Raw genomic sequence first — 18,018 nt, forward strand, 5'->3', positions numbered from 1 at the left:
AAGGGCTAAGAAAAAATATCTAATCTTCACTCACAGGGTTGCAAATCTATGGGACATCTACAAAAGATGACTGTGCAGGCTCATTTACTGGCAATATTTATGACAAAGATAATAGATGTTTGGATATTGGAGGAATTAAAAATCAGAGTTCAGTTCTATCACTGTTCACCCACTGTCTGTAAGGAGTTTGTACATTCTCCCCATGATAACATGGATTCCCTCCAGCTGTACTGAAACTTGTGGAATACTACTAGTTACAAACCTCTAGACCTCTCCCAAGCAAAGTCATACCAGCTTCAATAATAAACCTGTGCTTTCCCAAATGTGAGTGAACACTGTCTGCTAGAATCTTCTCAATAATTTTCCTACCACTGAGTTTAGGCTCCATTGTTGTAATTTCTTGTTCTATCAACCCTGTTGCTCTACTTAAACAAAGGAAAAACGTTGGCTATTGTCTAGTCTTCTATCTCTTCACCATGACTAAAGCTGATACAAAGATCTCGGTCCAGACCCCAGCAATCTCCTCTCATAATTCCTGCCGTATCCTGGGATGAATTCTATCGGGCCCTGGGGATTTATCCAACTTAACTATTTTTCTGAACACCAAATGCATCCTCCTTCTTATTACCAAGATATTCATCCCAAATCACACCATCATTCATGTTCTACTTCTTGGTGAATACCAATACAAAAATACTCATTAATGACCATGCCAAATCCTCTATTTTCATGTATAAATCCCTTCCTTTGTCCTTGAGTGAATCTATCCTTTTCCTAGTTACTCACTTGTTTTTAATGTATGTATAACATGCTATTAACCTTAAAGTTCTAGTAGGGGGTGGTAATGGGATAAACTCCCACTATGTATTCAAGGCTCCAAATAGCATGTATCTCAAATAGCCTCTGACAACTAAGTCCATCTCTTGGCCTTCATGTGTGGCTTAGCTACTAAGCCTGGCAGAACCATTTCTACTGACAGGATAACGAACAAAGGTGGGTTACTGGTGCCTTAAAACCAGTTGCTTTGGGCAGTAGGGGTTCATCAGCCATGGCTGGCAGAGCATCTAGGAGAAGAAAAATTCTGATCTCAATCCTCCACTGCCTTATGACTATACCCACTCATGGATAAGGCTTCGGGAGTAAACCCTGAGGAAAAATCCAGAGCTGATGTTCTTAACACAGTCCTACATTGAGTTCAACACTGACTGGCAACTCCTGCAACGCTGCTTGTGCCAAATTGGGTCGACTTCTGCTGTTCCATTGGATTCATCAGCTGCATGAATAGGGGGAGCCTACTATATGGGTAACAGCTTGCTCTCCATATCATTCTACTCTGGCTTGTGTATCATGTAGACAGCTGGGATGCAACATCCAATATTGACACTGACCAATGGATGGCCTCATAGCATGCCTTAGGATTCTACTTAAATCCAATTGCCAGGGACATTTCTTGGCCTCTTTTAATCCATTTAATTTTGTGAAGATATACAAGACTGCAGATGCTGGGATCTGGAGTCAAGCAGCATCTGTGGGGGAGGAAAGGAGTAGTTTCTGTTTCTGGACAAAACCCTGTACCAGTCCTGATACAGGATTTTGACTCAAAATGTTGACAATTCCTTTTCTGCCACAGATGCTGCTCAGTTCATCCACAGATTGTTCTTTTTCTTCTTAAACCCATCACCTACTGGGGCATAAGTTGCCAACAGCATACCGCCAGAATTCTCAGTCCTGGGCTGAAGATTTCACCACACGCCTTCATACATCTTCTAAGCGAAGATCCTTCCTCCCCCAGGGATGAGGGCTTTGGAGCCTCTGTTGGCATTTCTGTAGCACTGGGTTCTTACAGGATGGGGTTGCTAGCTCACTGCCCTATCCTCCTCCTTTCACAACTCAGCTTGAAAGTTCCATCAGATAGTTAGTTACTCTTAATTTCTGTCCTGCTTCCTTCCTTAAAGGCTTGTGGGATATCAGCTACTTAAACCTTACATATACCTTCTTCGCTTGACTGAAATTACAATATCATCTGTCACCTCAATCTTGCCATCCTCACCCTTTACCCTTTCAAGAACATCTTTGTCATGAGCTCCAATCAATTCTCTTTTAAAAGGCTCCCACATGTTAGGCGTGAAGTTAACCTCAAACAGTTACTTTCAATCTGCTTTCACCAGTTTTTGCCTTATATTTTGTAATTAGCCATTTAGCTCTCTCAGCTGAAGGACATTGCATTAGTGTGGGAAAGAGCTGGTGAGGTAATTGATCGGCCAACATCTGATTGCATGGTGGAGAAGACATGAGGAGTAGAATTTCTGCGTCTATTTCCAATACATTTTATCCAGGATTGCCCAAGGATCTCTCTACTGGACCACACTTCTTTGGCGTGACATTGTAGCATAATAGTTATCTCTACTGCCCCACATCTCCAGTGATCTGGGTTAAATCCTGACCTCACATCTTGTCCACATGACGTTTTCACATTCTTCCCATGAGCATAGAGGTTTTGCCCAGGTATTCCACTTTCCTCTCAAATCCCAGAGGTGTGATGATTAGTAAATCAATTGACTACTATAATGAATAGGTGGATAGAGAGGACAGATTACTGGGAAATAAGTGCAGAAACTGTGTTAATGGGATTGCTCAAGGAACTAGAATTGGCCTGATAGCCTGAAAATTTTACCGTATGTGATGTAAGATAAGAAATTCTATCATTTCTGTCTACTCCAACTCTGGGATCTTGATTATTCCTGAAATTGATTGTGTCAGCTTTGGCAGCTTTGCCTTCCACTTTGAGCACCTTGAGTTCTCGAACACAATTTCTAAACTCTGCTGCTTTTTTTTTTCCTTCTTTAAGGTTCTGCTTAAAACTTTTTATCTTTACCTGAATTAAACCTCATGAGGCTTAGAATCAATCTTTGTTCAGAAAGCCTCTGTGAAGCAGTTAGGGATATATAACAATGTGGACATGGATCTGGATGGGGGGATGCAGGATGCCGGATGCCCAAATTTCAGGCCTACACTCCATGTCTGAAGGCCAGTGACCATGCAAGGAGGAGGCTTGAGGAGACATGAGTCAGTCAGCATGCCCAGAGCTTGAGCCCATCATCAGCTGTTCTGGGGTTTGATACTGAAGATCAGAGCCCAAAGTTTGATTGGTATTCCAGAAGTTGAACAATAGCCAAAATTTGCATAAGATTTTTCCTCCAGCGTTTTGTATGCGTTGCTCAAAATTATATCATGTAGCTTAGTGATCAGAATATCACTAAATCCTACTTAGTATCACTAAATGTTATTTAGTATTCTGCAGTGATGTTTTGAATCGTGCATTGCTTAGATTTATTCTATCAATAATGATCATTTGCCATGAAGTTAACTAGATTTTGAAAAAGAATGTGAATTCTGATTTAACATTTTATTCAAGTCAAGTTAAATTTTAAAAAAAGTATTTCACAACCTCAAGTCCCTAATCTATTTATTCAGAACACCAGAAAATCTGATAAGTTAGACAAAAAATATAACTTGCTTTAGGATACATATGCTTTGCCTTACCCAGCTGTGCAAGTAGAAAAGAGAAGGCAATTCCTTTTTGTTACTTGACGGTGTTCCTTCATACAAACTATATAATTTAATGTACTCGCCAAAAGTCAGGGATGGTTTAAAAATCCTGAAAGTCAGCTGCAAGTCATTTTTGATTACATCATCATAAGTGACTCAGAACATGCATCAAAGTGAATACTGCTGCTTCTCTAAATCACAGCAGTTTTATCTGCTGCAGAGGCAGATTTATGACAAATCATTTGCCTACAACATTGGTAGTTATCATATGCTGTATTCAACTAAGCCTGTTATGTATATACATAAATAATCAAATGAACACACAGCTGCCTCATTGATTCATTCCAAGGACAGTATAGTGAAATACATCATTGCAGCTCTCCCTCCAATACTGCCAATTGGTGAAACAATTGGTTACTAATTCACTGAGCAGTAATCAACTCAGATTCATTTCATCTGTATTCAATATCATTTTCATGAAAGGAATTCAACTGTTCTTGGCGGGAAAATATAAGCTTCAGGTAACAATATGAAGATAATAATTGCTCTTTGCGTCTTTATCTACATGACTATCATGTTGGATATTTTTCTTTCACAAGAGATTCTGCAAATACTGGAAGTGCAGAATAACACACACAAGGAACTCAGCAGATCGTGCAGCACCTATGGAAAGGAATAAAGAGTCAATGTTTTGGGCCAAGACCTTTTCTTCAACATTCTTCTTACTCATGTCTATTGGTCCAGCTCTAGGTAGACAACAGTCCTTTCTTTTGTGATAACCTTTGTGAAAAACACACCAATCCATTAGGCTGGTTGAGAAATTTCCCATGATTATAGTTCTCACTGTGCAAATTCCCTTTTTCTAGCTTCCTCTTCCTTTATCAAGGATTTTTGCATCATTAGTCACTAGCATAAGGTTGTGGATTTCACAAGGAGAATTGGTAATTAAGATGAAGTGCTTGTCAAGATTTAGAATTAGAGTAGTTAAAATAATGTGGGTGAAAGAAGTGCAGGAATAAGATGGATTCAGACAATTAGGACTATTAATCAGATGGATAATAAAATTCAACACATATTGCTTGAACAGAATAGTTTGTTTCTGTGTCGAAATTTCTGTTTAACTTTACAAATCTTTTTGATGACATAGTCTCTCAGGAAAGAACATGCACTACCTTTCCATTGTTCTACTTTTAACAACTTTCTCCATCCAGGATTTCCATTTCATTGGTTAATTCCTCTATTTGTTTGCATTTCATTGACATTCTGTTGCAAAACTGTACTGTACTAATTTCCAGTATGTATGCTGAGCTGGTTTACAGTTCTAATCCACTGCCAAAAGGTAATGAGAACTTAGTCGGGAAATATTTTACTTGTTAATCTCCTCACTTTCATCCAAATTTCCATATGTTTGAAAAACTTTAGCCATTTCCATCAGCTTTTCAATTGCAGTATTTCTCTTTTATTCCTACTTTATTTGATCGTACCCAAAGGATGTAATTCTGAAACTTTATAAGGCATTGGTCAGACTGCACTTGTGAGCAGTTTTGAGTCCCTTATCTTAGAAAGGATATGCTAGCATTGGAGAGGGTCCAGGGGAGTTTTATGAGAATAATTCCAGGAATGAAAAGGTTAATGAATGATGAACATTTAAGACCATAAGCCATAGGAGCAGAATTAGGCCACTCAGCCCATTGGGTCTACATTAGCATTCCATCACAGCTGATTTATTATCCCTCTTAACCCCATTCTCCTGCCTTCTTCCTGTAATTATTGATGCCCTGACTAATCAAGGCACCTATCAACGTCCCTTTTAAATATACTCAATGGCTTGGCCTCCATAGCAATGAGTTCCATAGATTCACCACCCTCTAGCTAAAGAAATTCCTTCTAATCTCTGTTCTAAATGGACATCTCTCTATTCCGAGGCTGTACCGTCTGGTCCTAGACTCACCTACTATAAGAACCATCCTCTCCGCATCCCCTCTATCTAGTCCTTCCAACATACAATAGGTTTCTATGAGATCCTTCCTCATTCTTCTAAACTTCAGTGAGTACAGGCCCAGAGCCTTCAAATAATCCTAATATTTTAGCCCTTTCATTCCCAGAATCATTCTGATGAATCTCCTCTGGACTCTCTTCAATGACAGCACATCTTTTCTCAGATAAGGGGCCAAAAACTACTCACAGAACTCCAAGTACAGTCTGACCAATGCCTTATAAAGTCTCAGCTTCACATCCTTGCTCTTGTATTCTAGTCCTCTTGAAATTAATACCAACATTGCATTTGCCTTCTTTACCACAGATCTAACCTGCAGGCTACCTTTAGGAAATCCTGCACAAGGACTCCCAAGTCCCTTTGCGCTTCTGATTTTTGAATTTTCTTCATTTATAAAATAGTCTGTGCCTTTATTCCTTCTATCAAAGTACATGACCATACATTTCCAGACAGTATATTTCATCTGCCACTTCTCCCAATCTGCAGGTCCTTCTGCAGGATCCCTGCTGCCTCAGCACTACCTGTCCCTCCACCTATCTTTGTATCATCTGCAAACTTGACACAAAGCTATCAGTTCTGTTATCCAAATTGATGACAAATAATGTGAAAAGAAGTGGCCCCAGTACCTTCCCCTGTGGAACACCATCAGTCACCAGCAGCCTACCAGAACAGGCCCCTTTATTCCCACTCTTTGTCCCTGCCGCTCTGCCAATCTTCTATCCATGCTAGTGCCGTCCCTGGAATACAAGAGCTATTATCTTGTTAAACAGTCTCATGTCGGGCATCTTGTCAAAGTTTTTCCGAAAATCCAAGTAAGCAACATCCACTGGCTCCCCTTTATCTATCCTGCTTGTTATTTCCTCAAAGAATTCCAACAGATTTGTCAGAGAAGATTTCAAGATTTCCCCTTAAGGAAACCATGCTGACTTTGGCCAACTTTCTCAGACGCCTCCAAGTACCCCAAAACATCATCCATAATATTGGACTCAAACATCCTCCCGGCTGCTGAAGTCAGACTAATTTGCCTATAATTTCCTTTCTTCTGCCTCTCTCCTTTCTTAAAGAGTGGAATGACAGTTGCAATTTTCCAAACCTCCAGACCCATTCTAGGATTTGTAATATCTGTAAGATCAATAGCAATGCCTCCACAGTCTCTTCAGCTACCCCTTTCAAAATCCTGGAGTGTAGTCCATCTGTGCCAGGTGACTTACCTACCTTCAGACCTGTCGGCTTCCCAAGCACCTTCTCCTTAGTCATAGCATCTACATTCACTTCTGCCCCATGACACTCTCAAATTTCTGGCATACTGCTAGTGTCTTTCACAGTGAAGACTGATACAATATGCTCATTAACTTCGTCTGCCATTTCTTTGTCCCCCATTACTACTTCCCTAGCATCATTTTTAGTGGCCCAATATCCACTCACGCCTTTCTATATTTTATAAATCCAAAGAAACTCTTGGTATCCTCTTTTATATTATCGACTGTGGTTTAATTATGGGTTTTTAGTTGCCCTTTTGTTGATTTTTAAAAGCTTCCTAATGCTCCAAGTTCCTAATGTAGCCCCCTGGCTAGCCTCAGGCTCGCTCAGCTTGCTTCCGTCTAGGGGGAGCAGGCTTCGGGCCCACCAAACTGGACAATCAGCTTGTGTGGATGCAGTGTGATGTCCCCACCCCGCCAATTAACTGACAGTACACCATATGCGATTAAATGATTACACTATAGAGATTTCTAAACTAAGAGATTAATAACGATACAGTATATATGAAGGAAAATAAAATAAAGAAAAGGCGCCAAAACTTATCAAAGTCCAAACCACTTCATGCACAACTGTTGGAGCTCAATTAATGAAGTCTTCTGGCCATCATTTGATCCCCTCAGACCTCTTCGACTTTCAGCTCAGGACCACCCGAAGTCATCAACCAAGCACCCCCGGCACGTCTGTCTTCGTCTCCTCTCCTCGCCGAACCTCCTGGCCTCGGACCCCCGCTCAGGGTCCGTTCCATGGCCCAGCTTACAGCACCGTGTCCTCTGTCTCTCACCAACTGCCCAAAAGCCCGCCAACACTAGTTTACAGACCCAGAAGAGAGAATAACATTAATCCCAATTGGTTAACAAATGAATACAATCCCTGTTATCAGTAAATTTTAACCCAAACAAGCTTCCAGCACTCTCTCATAACAAAGAAGCCATTCCTACTTTTAACAAACAAAGAAGCCATTTTGATTAACATACATTGTAACAAAGAAAAAGAAGAAACCCCCTTTACACTAATAAATGTGGATCTATTATATGCCCTCTCTTTTGCTTTTATGCTGTTTTTGGCTTCCCTTGTCTGCCATGTTTGCCTCATCCTCCCTTTAGAATACTTCATCTTTGGAATGTATCACTTTCTGAATTGCCCCCAGTAACTGTGACCATTCTTGTTCTGCTGTTACCCCTGCTAGTGTCCACTTCTAATCAGCTTTGGCCAGATCCTCTCTCTCTGTAATTCCCTTTACTCCACTGTAATACTGATACCTCTGATTTTATCATCTCACTCTCAAACTGCAGGGTGAATTGTATCATATTGTGATCACTGCCTCTTAAGCTCCCTCAACAAATCTGATTAATTACACAACAACCAATCCAGAGTAGTCATTCCCTGGTGGGCTCAACCACAAGCTCCTCTAAAAAGCCACCGTTTTGGCATTCTACAAATTCACTCTCTTGGGATCCAGCACCAACCTGATTTTCCCAATCTACCTGCATATTGAAATCCCCATGTCTATCGTAACATTGCCCCTTGTACACGTCTTTTCTATTTCCTATTGTAATTTATATCCCACATCCTGGCTACTGTTTGAGGGGTGTATATAACTTCCATCAGGCTCTTTTCACTCTTGCAGTTTCTTAACTCTGCCCATATTTTCCTGTCCTCTCTGACCTCTTTTTAAGGATTTGATTTAATTTCTTACTAACATTCACCCACCTCCTCTGACTATCTGCCTGTCCTTTTGATACAAGGAATACCCTTGGATGTTAAGCTCCTAACTATGATCTTCTTTCAGCCATGACTCAATGATGTCCACAATGTCATGCCTGTTAATATCTAACTCCATTACAAGATCATCCATCTTACTCCCTACACTGCATGCATTCAAATATAACACCTTCAGTCCTGTATTCATAACCCTTTTTGATTTTATGAAATGGTCGTTCTACCTTTTGCATGGGGCACCAATCAAACCATTCAGCCCATCATGTCTGCTCTGTCATTCTGTCATGGCTGATTTATTATCCTGCTCAACCCCATTTCCGTGTCTTCTCCCCATAACTTTTAGACTCCCTACTACTCAAGAACCTAAAAACCTCTGCTTTAAATATACCCATTGAATTGGCCTCCACAGCCATCTTCATTACCGTGAAGAAAACTGGAATTGAAGAGATTCTGTAGATAGTGGAAATCCATATATAACACACAAGAAATGCTGGAGGAACTCAGCAGGTCAGGCAGGATCCATGAAAATGAATTAACAGTTGACATGTTGGGCTTTCACCCTTCATCAAGACTGGAAAGGAAGGGGGAAGATGCCAGAATAAAAAGGTGGGGGGGGGGGAAGGAGGACAAGCAAGAAGGAGATAGATAAAGCCAGGTGGGTGGGAAAGGTAAAGGGCCGGAGAAGAAGGAATCTGATAGGAGAAGAGAGTGGACTCTGGGAGAAAGGGAAGATGGAAGGGCACCAGAAGGTGGTAATAGGTAGATTGGGAGAAGGGGTAAGAGGCCATAGTGGACAATAGAAGAATATGGAAGGGGAGGGAAAAAACAAAAAAAGAGAATAAGAAAATAATTATCGGGAAGAGAAATCAATGTTCACACCATCAGGTTGGTGGCTACTTGGATGGAATATGAGAGTGTCCTCATGATGGCAGAATAGGAGGGCATGGACCAATATATCCAAATGGAAATGAGGATAGGTATTAAAATGGCTGGCCTCCACGAAGTTCTGCTTTTCGCAGATGTTCTTAACAAAGTGGTCACCCTGTGCTGCTTCCCCTACATTGATGAGATCCAACATAAATTTGGGGACCGCTTGTCGAGCACCTCTGCAGCCATCGAGAGGAAGAAGTTGAGGAGGACTGATGTGGTAACTATCCCTGTAACAGATAGCTGGGAGATCCTTCTTTAATTACTATAATGATATTTCCTTCCGCGGTCACCATTATGGTACTTCTGAGATCCTCCGTTATGTCCCCCTCTTTCTAGATGTGAATGATGAAGTGGCAAAGTGGATTGAAGATTTTTTTCTGTCAATGTTTAGAACTTTACCGGGATTATCATTTTTATCTTGTTATCTACAAATCCCGAAAAATGGTTTCATACCCTTTGATGGTAAGACAGTTATATTTCTCAGGAAAATTACATCAAGAATTAATTATTTTTCCAATAATTATATTTGTGAATAATTTGAAAACTAACTGACCAGACTAATCAAACATCTGTTAATCACTCAGTTTTTGAGGACCTGGACTGTAGTAATTCCTAGGTCAGGCTGTTGTTTATTGATTATGGCTCAGCATTCAATGACATCATACCCTCAGTATTAATCAGCAAGCTCCAAACCCTGGGCTTCTGTATCTCCCATTGCAACTGAGTCCTTGCCTTCTAATCGGGGGAGCACAGTTAGTGCGGACGAGAAATAATATCTCCTCTGTGCTAACAATCAACAGTGATCCTCAAGGATGCTTGCTTATCCCACTGCTCCACTCTCTATGCACCTATGACTGTGTCGTTAGGCACAGCACAAACATCATCCATAAATTTGCCGATGACACAATTATTGTAGGCAGAATTTCAGATGGTGATGAGGAGGTGTAGAGGAGTGAAATAGATCAGTTGGTTGAGTGGTGTCACATCAACAACCTTGCACTCAATGTCAGTAGAACCAAGGAATTGATTGTGGACTTCAGTAAGGGGAAGTCAAGGGAAAACACAAGAGTGCTCATCAAGGGATCAGAAGTGGAAAGGGTGAGCAGTTTCAAGTTCCTGAGTGTTAACATCTCTGAGGATCTATCCCGGGTGCAACATATTGATACAATTACAGAGAAGGCTCAATAGTGGCTATATTTCTTTAGGAGTTTTAGGAGATTCGGGGCACAAGGCAAGGTTGTCCTTTAAGCCCTTTATTATTTGACATTGCTTTGGAACCCTTGGCTATAGCTATTCGTGAATCACCCAATATTTTAGGTATTACCCGTGGGGAGACGATGTATAAGGTATCATTATATGCGGATGATTTGTTATTATATATATCTGACCCTGAAAGATCTATTCCTGCTATTTCTTCTTTGCTTGCTCAATTTAGTAATTTTTCTGGACATAAATTGAATTTTAATAAGAGTGAACTTTTTCCATTAAATATGCATACTTCAATTTATAATCAGGTACCATATAGAATTGTTACAGACTATTTTACTTATTTAGGTATTAAAATTACTAAAAAACATAAAGATTTATTTAAAACTAATTTTTTGCCTTTAATAGATCAAATTAAGCAACTTGCTAATAGGTGGTCCCCACTATCTTTGTCTTTGGTAGGTAGAATTAATGCCATTAAGATGATGATACTACCTAAATTTCTATATCTATTTCAAGCATTACCAATTTTTATTCCTAAATCTTTTTTTGATATAGTTGATTCTAAAATATCTTCGTATTTGTAGCAGAACAAAAATCCTAGGCTAGGTAAAACATATTTACAGAAGCCTAAGAAGGAGGGCGGTTTGGCTCTACCAAACTTAAGATTTTACTATTGGGCAGTTAATATACGGTATTTGATATTTTGGACACAAGAATCGACTACAGTTGCTGGCCCACAATGGGTAAATTTGGAATGTAAATCTGTGCAAGATTTCTCATTGATCTCAATCTTAGGATCTTCACTTCCTTTTTCGTTATTCAAAATGAATAAACAGATAACTAATCCTATAGTCAAGTATACATTACGAATCTGGTTTCAATTTCGTAAATTTTTTGGTTTGAATAAGTTTATGCTGTCAAGTCCTATAATATCTAACTACTTTTTCCGACCATCATCTATAGATCAAGCTTTTCTTTTATGGAAAACAAAAGGTATAACATGTTTTCGTGATCTGTTTTTGGATGATAACATTATGTCCTTTGAACAGTTATCTAATAAATATAATTTATCTAAAACCCATTTTTTTAGATATCTACAAGTTAGAAATTTTTTATATAATGAACTAAAGTCTTTTTCGAAAGAATGTCCATTGGACATTACAGAAAGAATTTTAGCTCTTAATCCTTGTCAAAAGGGCTTAGTAGCTATCATTTATAATATGATTATGAATGTACAACCAGATATATCAGAAAAAATTAAGAAGGAATGGCAGGAAGAATTGCATTGCCCTATATCTACTGAGCAATGGGAAAAATTTTATTATTGGTAAACTCATCCTCTATCTGTGCTAAACATGCTCTAATACAATTTAAGGTTGTACATAGAGCTCACATGTCTAAAGATAAACTTGCTCGATTTTATTCTTATGTTAATCCAACCTGTGATAGATGTCATTCTGATATTGCTTCGTTGACCCATATGTTTTGGTCTTGTCCTTGTTTACAAAACTATTGGAAAGATATTTTTAATATTATTTCAAGAGTCTTAAATATTAATCTCCAACCACATCCTTTTACCGCAATTTTTGGTCTACCAATGATAGATAATAAGCGTTTATCCGCTTCATCCCAACGAATGATTACATTTGTTACACTAATGGCTAGAAGATCTATTTTACTGAATTGGAAAGAAATTAACCCTCCAACTGTATTTCAGTGGTTTTCTCAAACTATTTCCTGTTTGAGTTTAGAAAAAATTAGAAGTGTGGTTTTTGACTCTTCAGTTAAATTTGAGGAAACTTGGAGACCATTTATTCAACATTTTCATATGAATTAAATGGTCTGATCCTGAACCTTATTGTTACTAACCTGAATTGTGTGGATGGAGGTTGGGAGTCATTGGCACTGCTGTATGTATTTAACATTATGCGATTGCCCATGTTGGTTAGTTTTTTTTTAGTTGTTTTGTTTTGGGAGGGGTTTTCTTTTTTTTTCTTAATTCCTTTACATTATACTATGAGTTTGAGAGACTCTATGTATTGATTAATACATATTTGATTGTTAATTAATCTATTATGTACTCTCAAATGTTTTGTACTAATATTTTTCTTATGTTTTTCTTAAAAAATTAATAAAAAGATTTGAAAAGAAAAGGAGTTTTAGGAGATTCAATATATCATCAAAGACTCTCGCAACTTTCTGTAGATATACCACAGAGGATACTAATTGGTTGCATCACCATCTGGTATGGAGGGGCCATTGCACAGGATCAGAAAAAGCTGCAGAAACTTGCAGACTCAGCTAGTTCCATCATTGAGGACATCTTCAAAAGGCGATGCCTCAAAGAGGCGGTATCTGTCATTAAGGATCCTCATCACCCAGGACATGCTCTCTTCTCATTGTTACCATCAGGGACAAGGTATATGAGCCTGAAGGCACACAGACAATGTTTTAGGAACAGTTTCTACCCCTCCACCATCAGATTCCTGAATGGAGAATGAACTCTACCTCACTATTTTTTTCCTATTTGGCTCTCTTTTTGCACTATATATATTCTTGTTGTAATTTATAGTTCTTTTATTATGCATTGCCATGTTCTGGTGCCACAAAACAGCAAATTTCATGATATAGGCCAGTGATATTAAAGCTGATGCTGATTCTGATTCTGTTGCTCCTTAGATATGTTCCACCAAAAAATTGTCACATTACCCATTTGATGTGTCAATGAAAATTGTGACTTTGTCCACAGAGATTACATCTTCCTCCACTTGTTTTCTAGTTTCAGTTTTTTACATGTTCATTTTAGATGAATGTTTAATACAGAAATGTTAAACTGGGAATGTAAAACTGAGCTAGTTCAGATTAATTTGCAAACCTTTAAAGGACACACAAATGCAGCTGTCACAGTCCCGACCATTAATTCCCCATTTTCTCCTAATTTCCTTTGATGTCAGCACAACTGGTTTTCATCAAGACCTGCAACATAAGAACCCTGGCTTTGCACCCACTAGTTGCCAGACTGTTGGTTTTGTCAATGTGGTAATTAACGTTTCCCCGCCTCTTAGGATTGCATGTTCTAAGTTTTGCTTCAATACCGAGATTTACCTGTGCAATTCAGTCTCTCCGTGTCAAGGTAAGTTTTCTAAGTTCAACTCCAGTTCCGGAGTTTACCTGTGAAGCTCCGTGTCTCTCCGAGTCAAGTTAAGGATTTCAAGTTTACTCCAGTACCGAGGTTTACCTGTGTAACTCCGTCTCTCCGTGCTAAGGAAAGTTTTATCTGCCGCTCCCCTTTCTACGCTCCGTGTCAAGATAAGTCTGTCTGACTCCTGCTTTCCTGCACTCCCTCCTGTTTGCCGTTCAACGCTCATGCCCACGTCTGCATCCTAACTCAGTCTCCATGTCTGTGTCTGTGTTTGGGTTCGCTTCATTCACTACAACAGCAGACCCTTACAACCTGTCATATTCAGAGCAGTTTTATTTATTATATGTAATCGAATCATCAAGCCATGCAGTGAAATGTGTTGTTTTAGCCAAACCAATTCAGCAACAATTTTGCTAGGCAAGCCCACGAGTGTTGCCGCATTTCCAGCGCCCACATGGAATGCTCAAAACTCACTAACCTAACTACGCATTTTTGAAATGTGGGAAGAAACTGGAGCAGCCAGAGGAAGCCCACCTGGTCACAGAAAGAATGTACAAACACCTTACAGGCTGCGGCAGGAACTGAAAACCAAACAGTGATCACTACACTATGTGCTTTCCTCACAATCAGTTTTTGCATTATTATGTTATCAAGCTCTCTTTGGTTAAAAGTGAGTTTCTAAGAACCAGTAAAAGAAAAGCATATTTCATATTGGCATCTACTAAAACATGGTTTACCCTAACCATGAAGCTCGAATTTTTGCTTCCATTCTGAGTAAGCTTAAATTTTTTTTTGACAGCAATAACCTCTCACAATTCTGGTGGTACAGCTAGTTATTTTTGTTCTATGCCATCTAAATCTTTAACCTTAACACTCTTGAGGCACCTCAAGTTCTTCATTCCCTCACTGGATCGTTGGCCTTGAGAAGCTCTCCTTCTCCTGAACCAGAGCAGACAATTTCAAGACCTTAATCAACTCAATATCAAATTACTATTTATAAGATTTCAAAAAAAAAGGAACTGGAAATTATCCATCTATTTTTATTGCCTTCTTGACAATTATCCTTGAATGCGAAAACGTAGACTAACTCACCGATGCAATGCTGAGGAAATATCACATTGACAAGGTGCAAGGTTTAATCAATGCAGTTTGTGGATTGTGGACTCTCATTTGTGTGTGACATGTTTCTAGCTTTTTTGCTCGCTCCTGTTTTGTAATTTGTTTGGGCCTTTGTGAATTGGGGTGGCCTGCCCCAAAGAAAACTGAACAGATCTGAATATGCCTTTTCATTTTGTGTTTTATTCTCTGTGCTTTTACTCATTGTTGTTTGTGCGATTTGTTTTTTTTTTGTGTGTGGGGAGGGGATTGATGAATTTTTTCTTTGAACAGGCTCCATGGTTCTTTGTTTCGTGGCTGGCTGTGGGGAAGACGAATCTCAAGAGTTTTATACTGCATATATACGTTGTTAATAAATGTACTTTGAATCTTTGGATCAAATCATTAAATTGAGACCTTGAATGCTTTCATAAGTGATTACTTTTTAAAAATAAGGCAATTATTTTGGGACTTCTGCTCCTTATTCAACATCACAAAAAGCAAATTATCTGGTGAACTTTAGATAGTTGTTTTGGGTAAGTATGGGGTATGGAAATTAGTTCCTATGTTTCCAACATTGCATATGTGACCACATTACAAAAGTATTTTGTTAACTGCAAAGCACTATGGCATAGCGTGATCAGTTATTTAAATGCAAATATATTCCTCCTTTCCAGCGATATTTCATTACATAAAGGAAATTACTTCAGAACATTGAGGGTTGATTTAAGATCAGCTGCTAATGAGAACACTGTGCATGGAGCATAGGAACCTATTTGCATTTATTCTATTTTATATCAACAGCAGTGTAGTACATACCTTTATCGAGACTCACACTGCAGGGTCTATCTGGGACATTTCTTTTGCTGTCAGGTACCTTGCAATTTATTTTCCCACCACCTCCTTTTTAATAAAATCTCTCCTCTCCATAGTGAGTTTGCATTTTCCCAAGTTAGATTTATTTCTCCATTGTATTTCTTTGAAATTTGATGTCCAATGTCCCTGAGCTCCATTAATATCAGAAGCTGAAATATGGAGGGAATTGTGTCAATATTAATACATTTTCCCTTATGTTTGTTTTCAGGCCCAGCAGTAAACGTCACATGCAACATATTTATCAACAGTTTTGGCTCGATAGCAGAAACTACAATGGTAAGTTGTCCTTAAGTCTTCATTTTAACTAATGATGTTAGATCTATTAGACAAATAGTACAAAATAACCTGTTATTTCCTTGACACCAATGCTAACTTTAGATTTCAGCTGTATGGCTGCTTTGCAATACTGTACGCACGTACCATGATCTTTATTCATACCAGAGACAAGACATCCGTACAAGGGAAATTAAAGGACGCAGATAAACCAGATTTGGATCAAGAGAGGGAAATTGTAGAAATCCCACAAGCTGCCCTTTTAGAGCAACTTGTGGTCGAGTCCACTAGAAGAATTCTAGATTGGGTGTTGCGTAACGAACCAGATTTGATTAGGGGCCTCAAGGTAACGGAAACCTTAGGAGATAGTGATAAAATATGATAGAATTTATCCTGCCATTTGAGAAGGAAAAGTTGAAGTCAGAAATATTAGTAATAAAGGGAATTACAGCGGTATGAGAGAAGAGCTGGCCAAAAGTGATTGGAAGGGGATACTAGCAGTGTTGACAGTGTAACATCAGTGGCTGGTGTTTCTGGGGGTAATACAGAAAGCACAGGACAGACAAAGATGAAGTAGTGTTCTAAAGAGAGGATGGGGCAATGTGGTTGACAAGGGAAGTCAAAGGTGGCATAAAAGAAGAGAGGGCATATAATAGAGCAAAATTTAGTGAGAATTTAGAGGATTGGGAAGCTTTTAAAAACCAACTGAAGGCGGCTCCAAGTAAAATTGCTTCAATATGTGATTTGCCCTTTAAAAGGGCAGGGCTAATGGAGCTAATTTCAAGTTAGTCTACTTGGAGAATGGTGAACGTGTGGTGTGTTCGGGCCAGAATGCCATAGATTGCAGAGTTTCAATAAAGTAAAGATTTGTATACAGCTCTTTTTTCCCCGAAAGTAACTGAGGATTGCAAGAAGGTTGCATGTATCAAATACATGGGTGTTGGAAGTGTAGAATTAAATGAGAAAATGCTGGAGATGTTCAGTAGTTGGAAGAAAAATAAAGATAACATTTTAAGGTTATGATTCTTTCTGGCAGAAATGATCATAAATTATTTATTTATTGGGATACAGCACAAAATGGGCCCTTCTGGCCCTTCGAACTGTGCCACCCAGCCACCCCGGAATTAACCCAGCCTAATCAGGGAACAATTTACACCGACCAATTAACCAGTATTTCTTCAGACTGTGGGAGGAAACTGGAGTGCCCAGAGAAGAGCTACACATTCCAAGGGGAGAACATACAGGCTCCTTTACAGGTGACATCAGAATTGAACTCTGATCTCTGATGCGCCAAGCTGTAACCACTACGCCTCTGTGGCAGCAAATTACATGAACCTTTGTTAATGTACAGACCTCTGTTAAAAGTTGGACAGTGAGCATTTTCTAATTCTGATTATTTGGGTTCAAATGAATTGTTAACTAAATTGTGAGAATGTGTAGCCATGAGAATAATTTGGTGAACTGCTCTGCGGCTACGTTTATGAAGAATAAAAGGATGAATTAGCAACAAAAGGGAGATTTTGTCCTCAGTGCTGTTTCTTACATCTTAAGATTTCTCACATCTTAAGTCAAGGAGAATATCGGTCAAAATCTCACGTGGTCAGGTCTCCATCTCACCTGCACTGCCAATAAGTTTGTTAAGTTTGTATAGTTTTGTGTTGTGGACATGCTATGTCGGCTCCAGAATGTGTGGCAGCACTTGCAGACAAACCCAATCACATTGTTAAGATTATGTTAGTTCTGAACATAAACAGCACATTTCATTCTATGTCTTCATATACGGCACATTTGATAAACAAATGAATCTCAGTCTAAATCTGAATCTGTTAAGTTTTGCAGGACAGAGAAGACAAAAGCACAAGAATTGTTTCATTCTTTCAAGGGATGTGAGTAACTCTAACAATTTGTTAGAATTATCAACATTCTTTGAAAAATGAAACAAAGTCAACAATTTAAACAACTTTATACC

The 18,018-nt window shown here is 38.9% G+C and overlaps 1 protein-coding gene across 2 annotated transcripts in view; it reads left to right on the top strand.

Annotated features, from left to right (window-relative positions):
- The window catches only part of glra1 (glycine receptor, alpha 1), a 132,968-nt gene that overhangs the window by 36,588 nt on the left and 78,362 nt on the right, over positions 1–18,018 (top strand). For both annotated transcript variants that reach the window (XM_073067308.1, XM_073067309.1), the window contains exon 3: positions 15,985–16,052. In XM_073067308.1, the coding sequence (XP_072923409.1) occupies positions 15,985–16,052 (68 nt within the window). The remainder of the gene's footprint in view (positions 1–15,984; positions 16,053–18,018) is intronic.

This window comes from Hemitrygon akajei, chromosome 15 (assembly GCF_048418815.1).
Source record: "Hemitrygon akajei chromosome 15, sHemAka1.3, whole genome shotgun sequence".
Classification (NCBI taxonomy): domain Eukaryota; kingdom Metazoa; phylum Chordata; class Chondrichthyes; order Myliobatiformes; family Dasyatidae; genus Hemitrygon; species Hemitrygon akajei.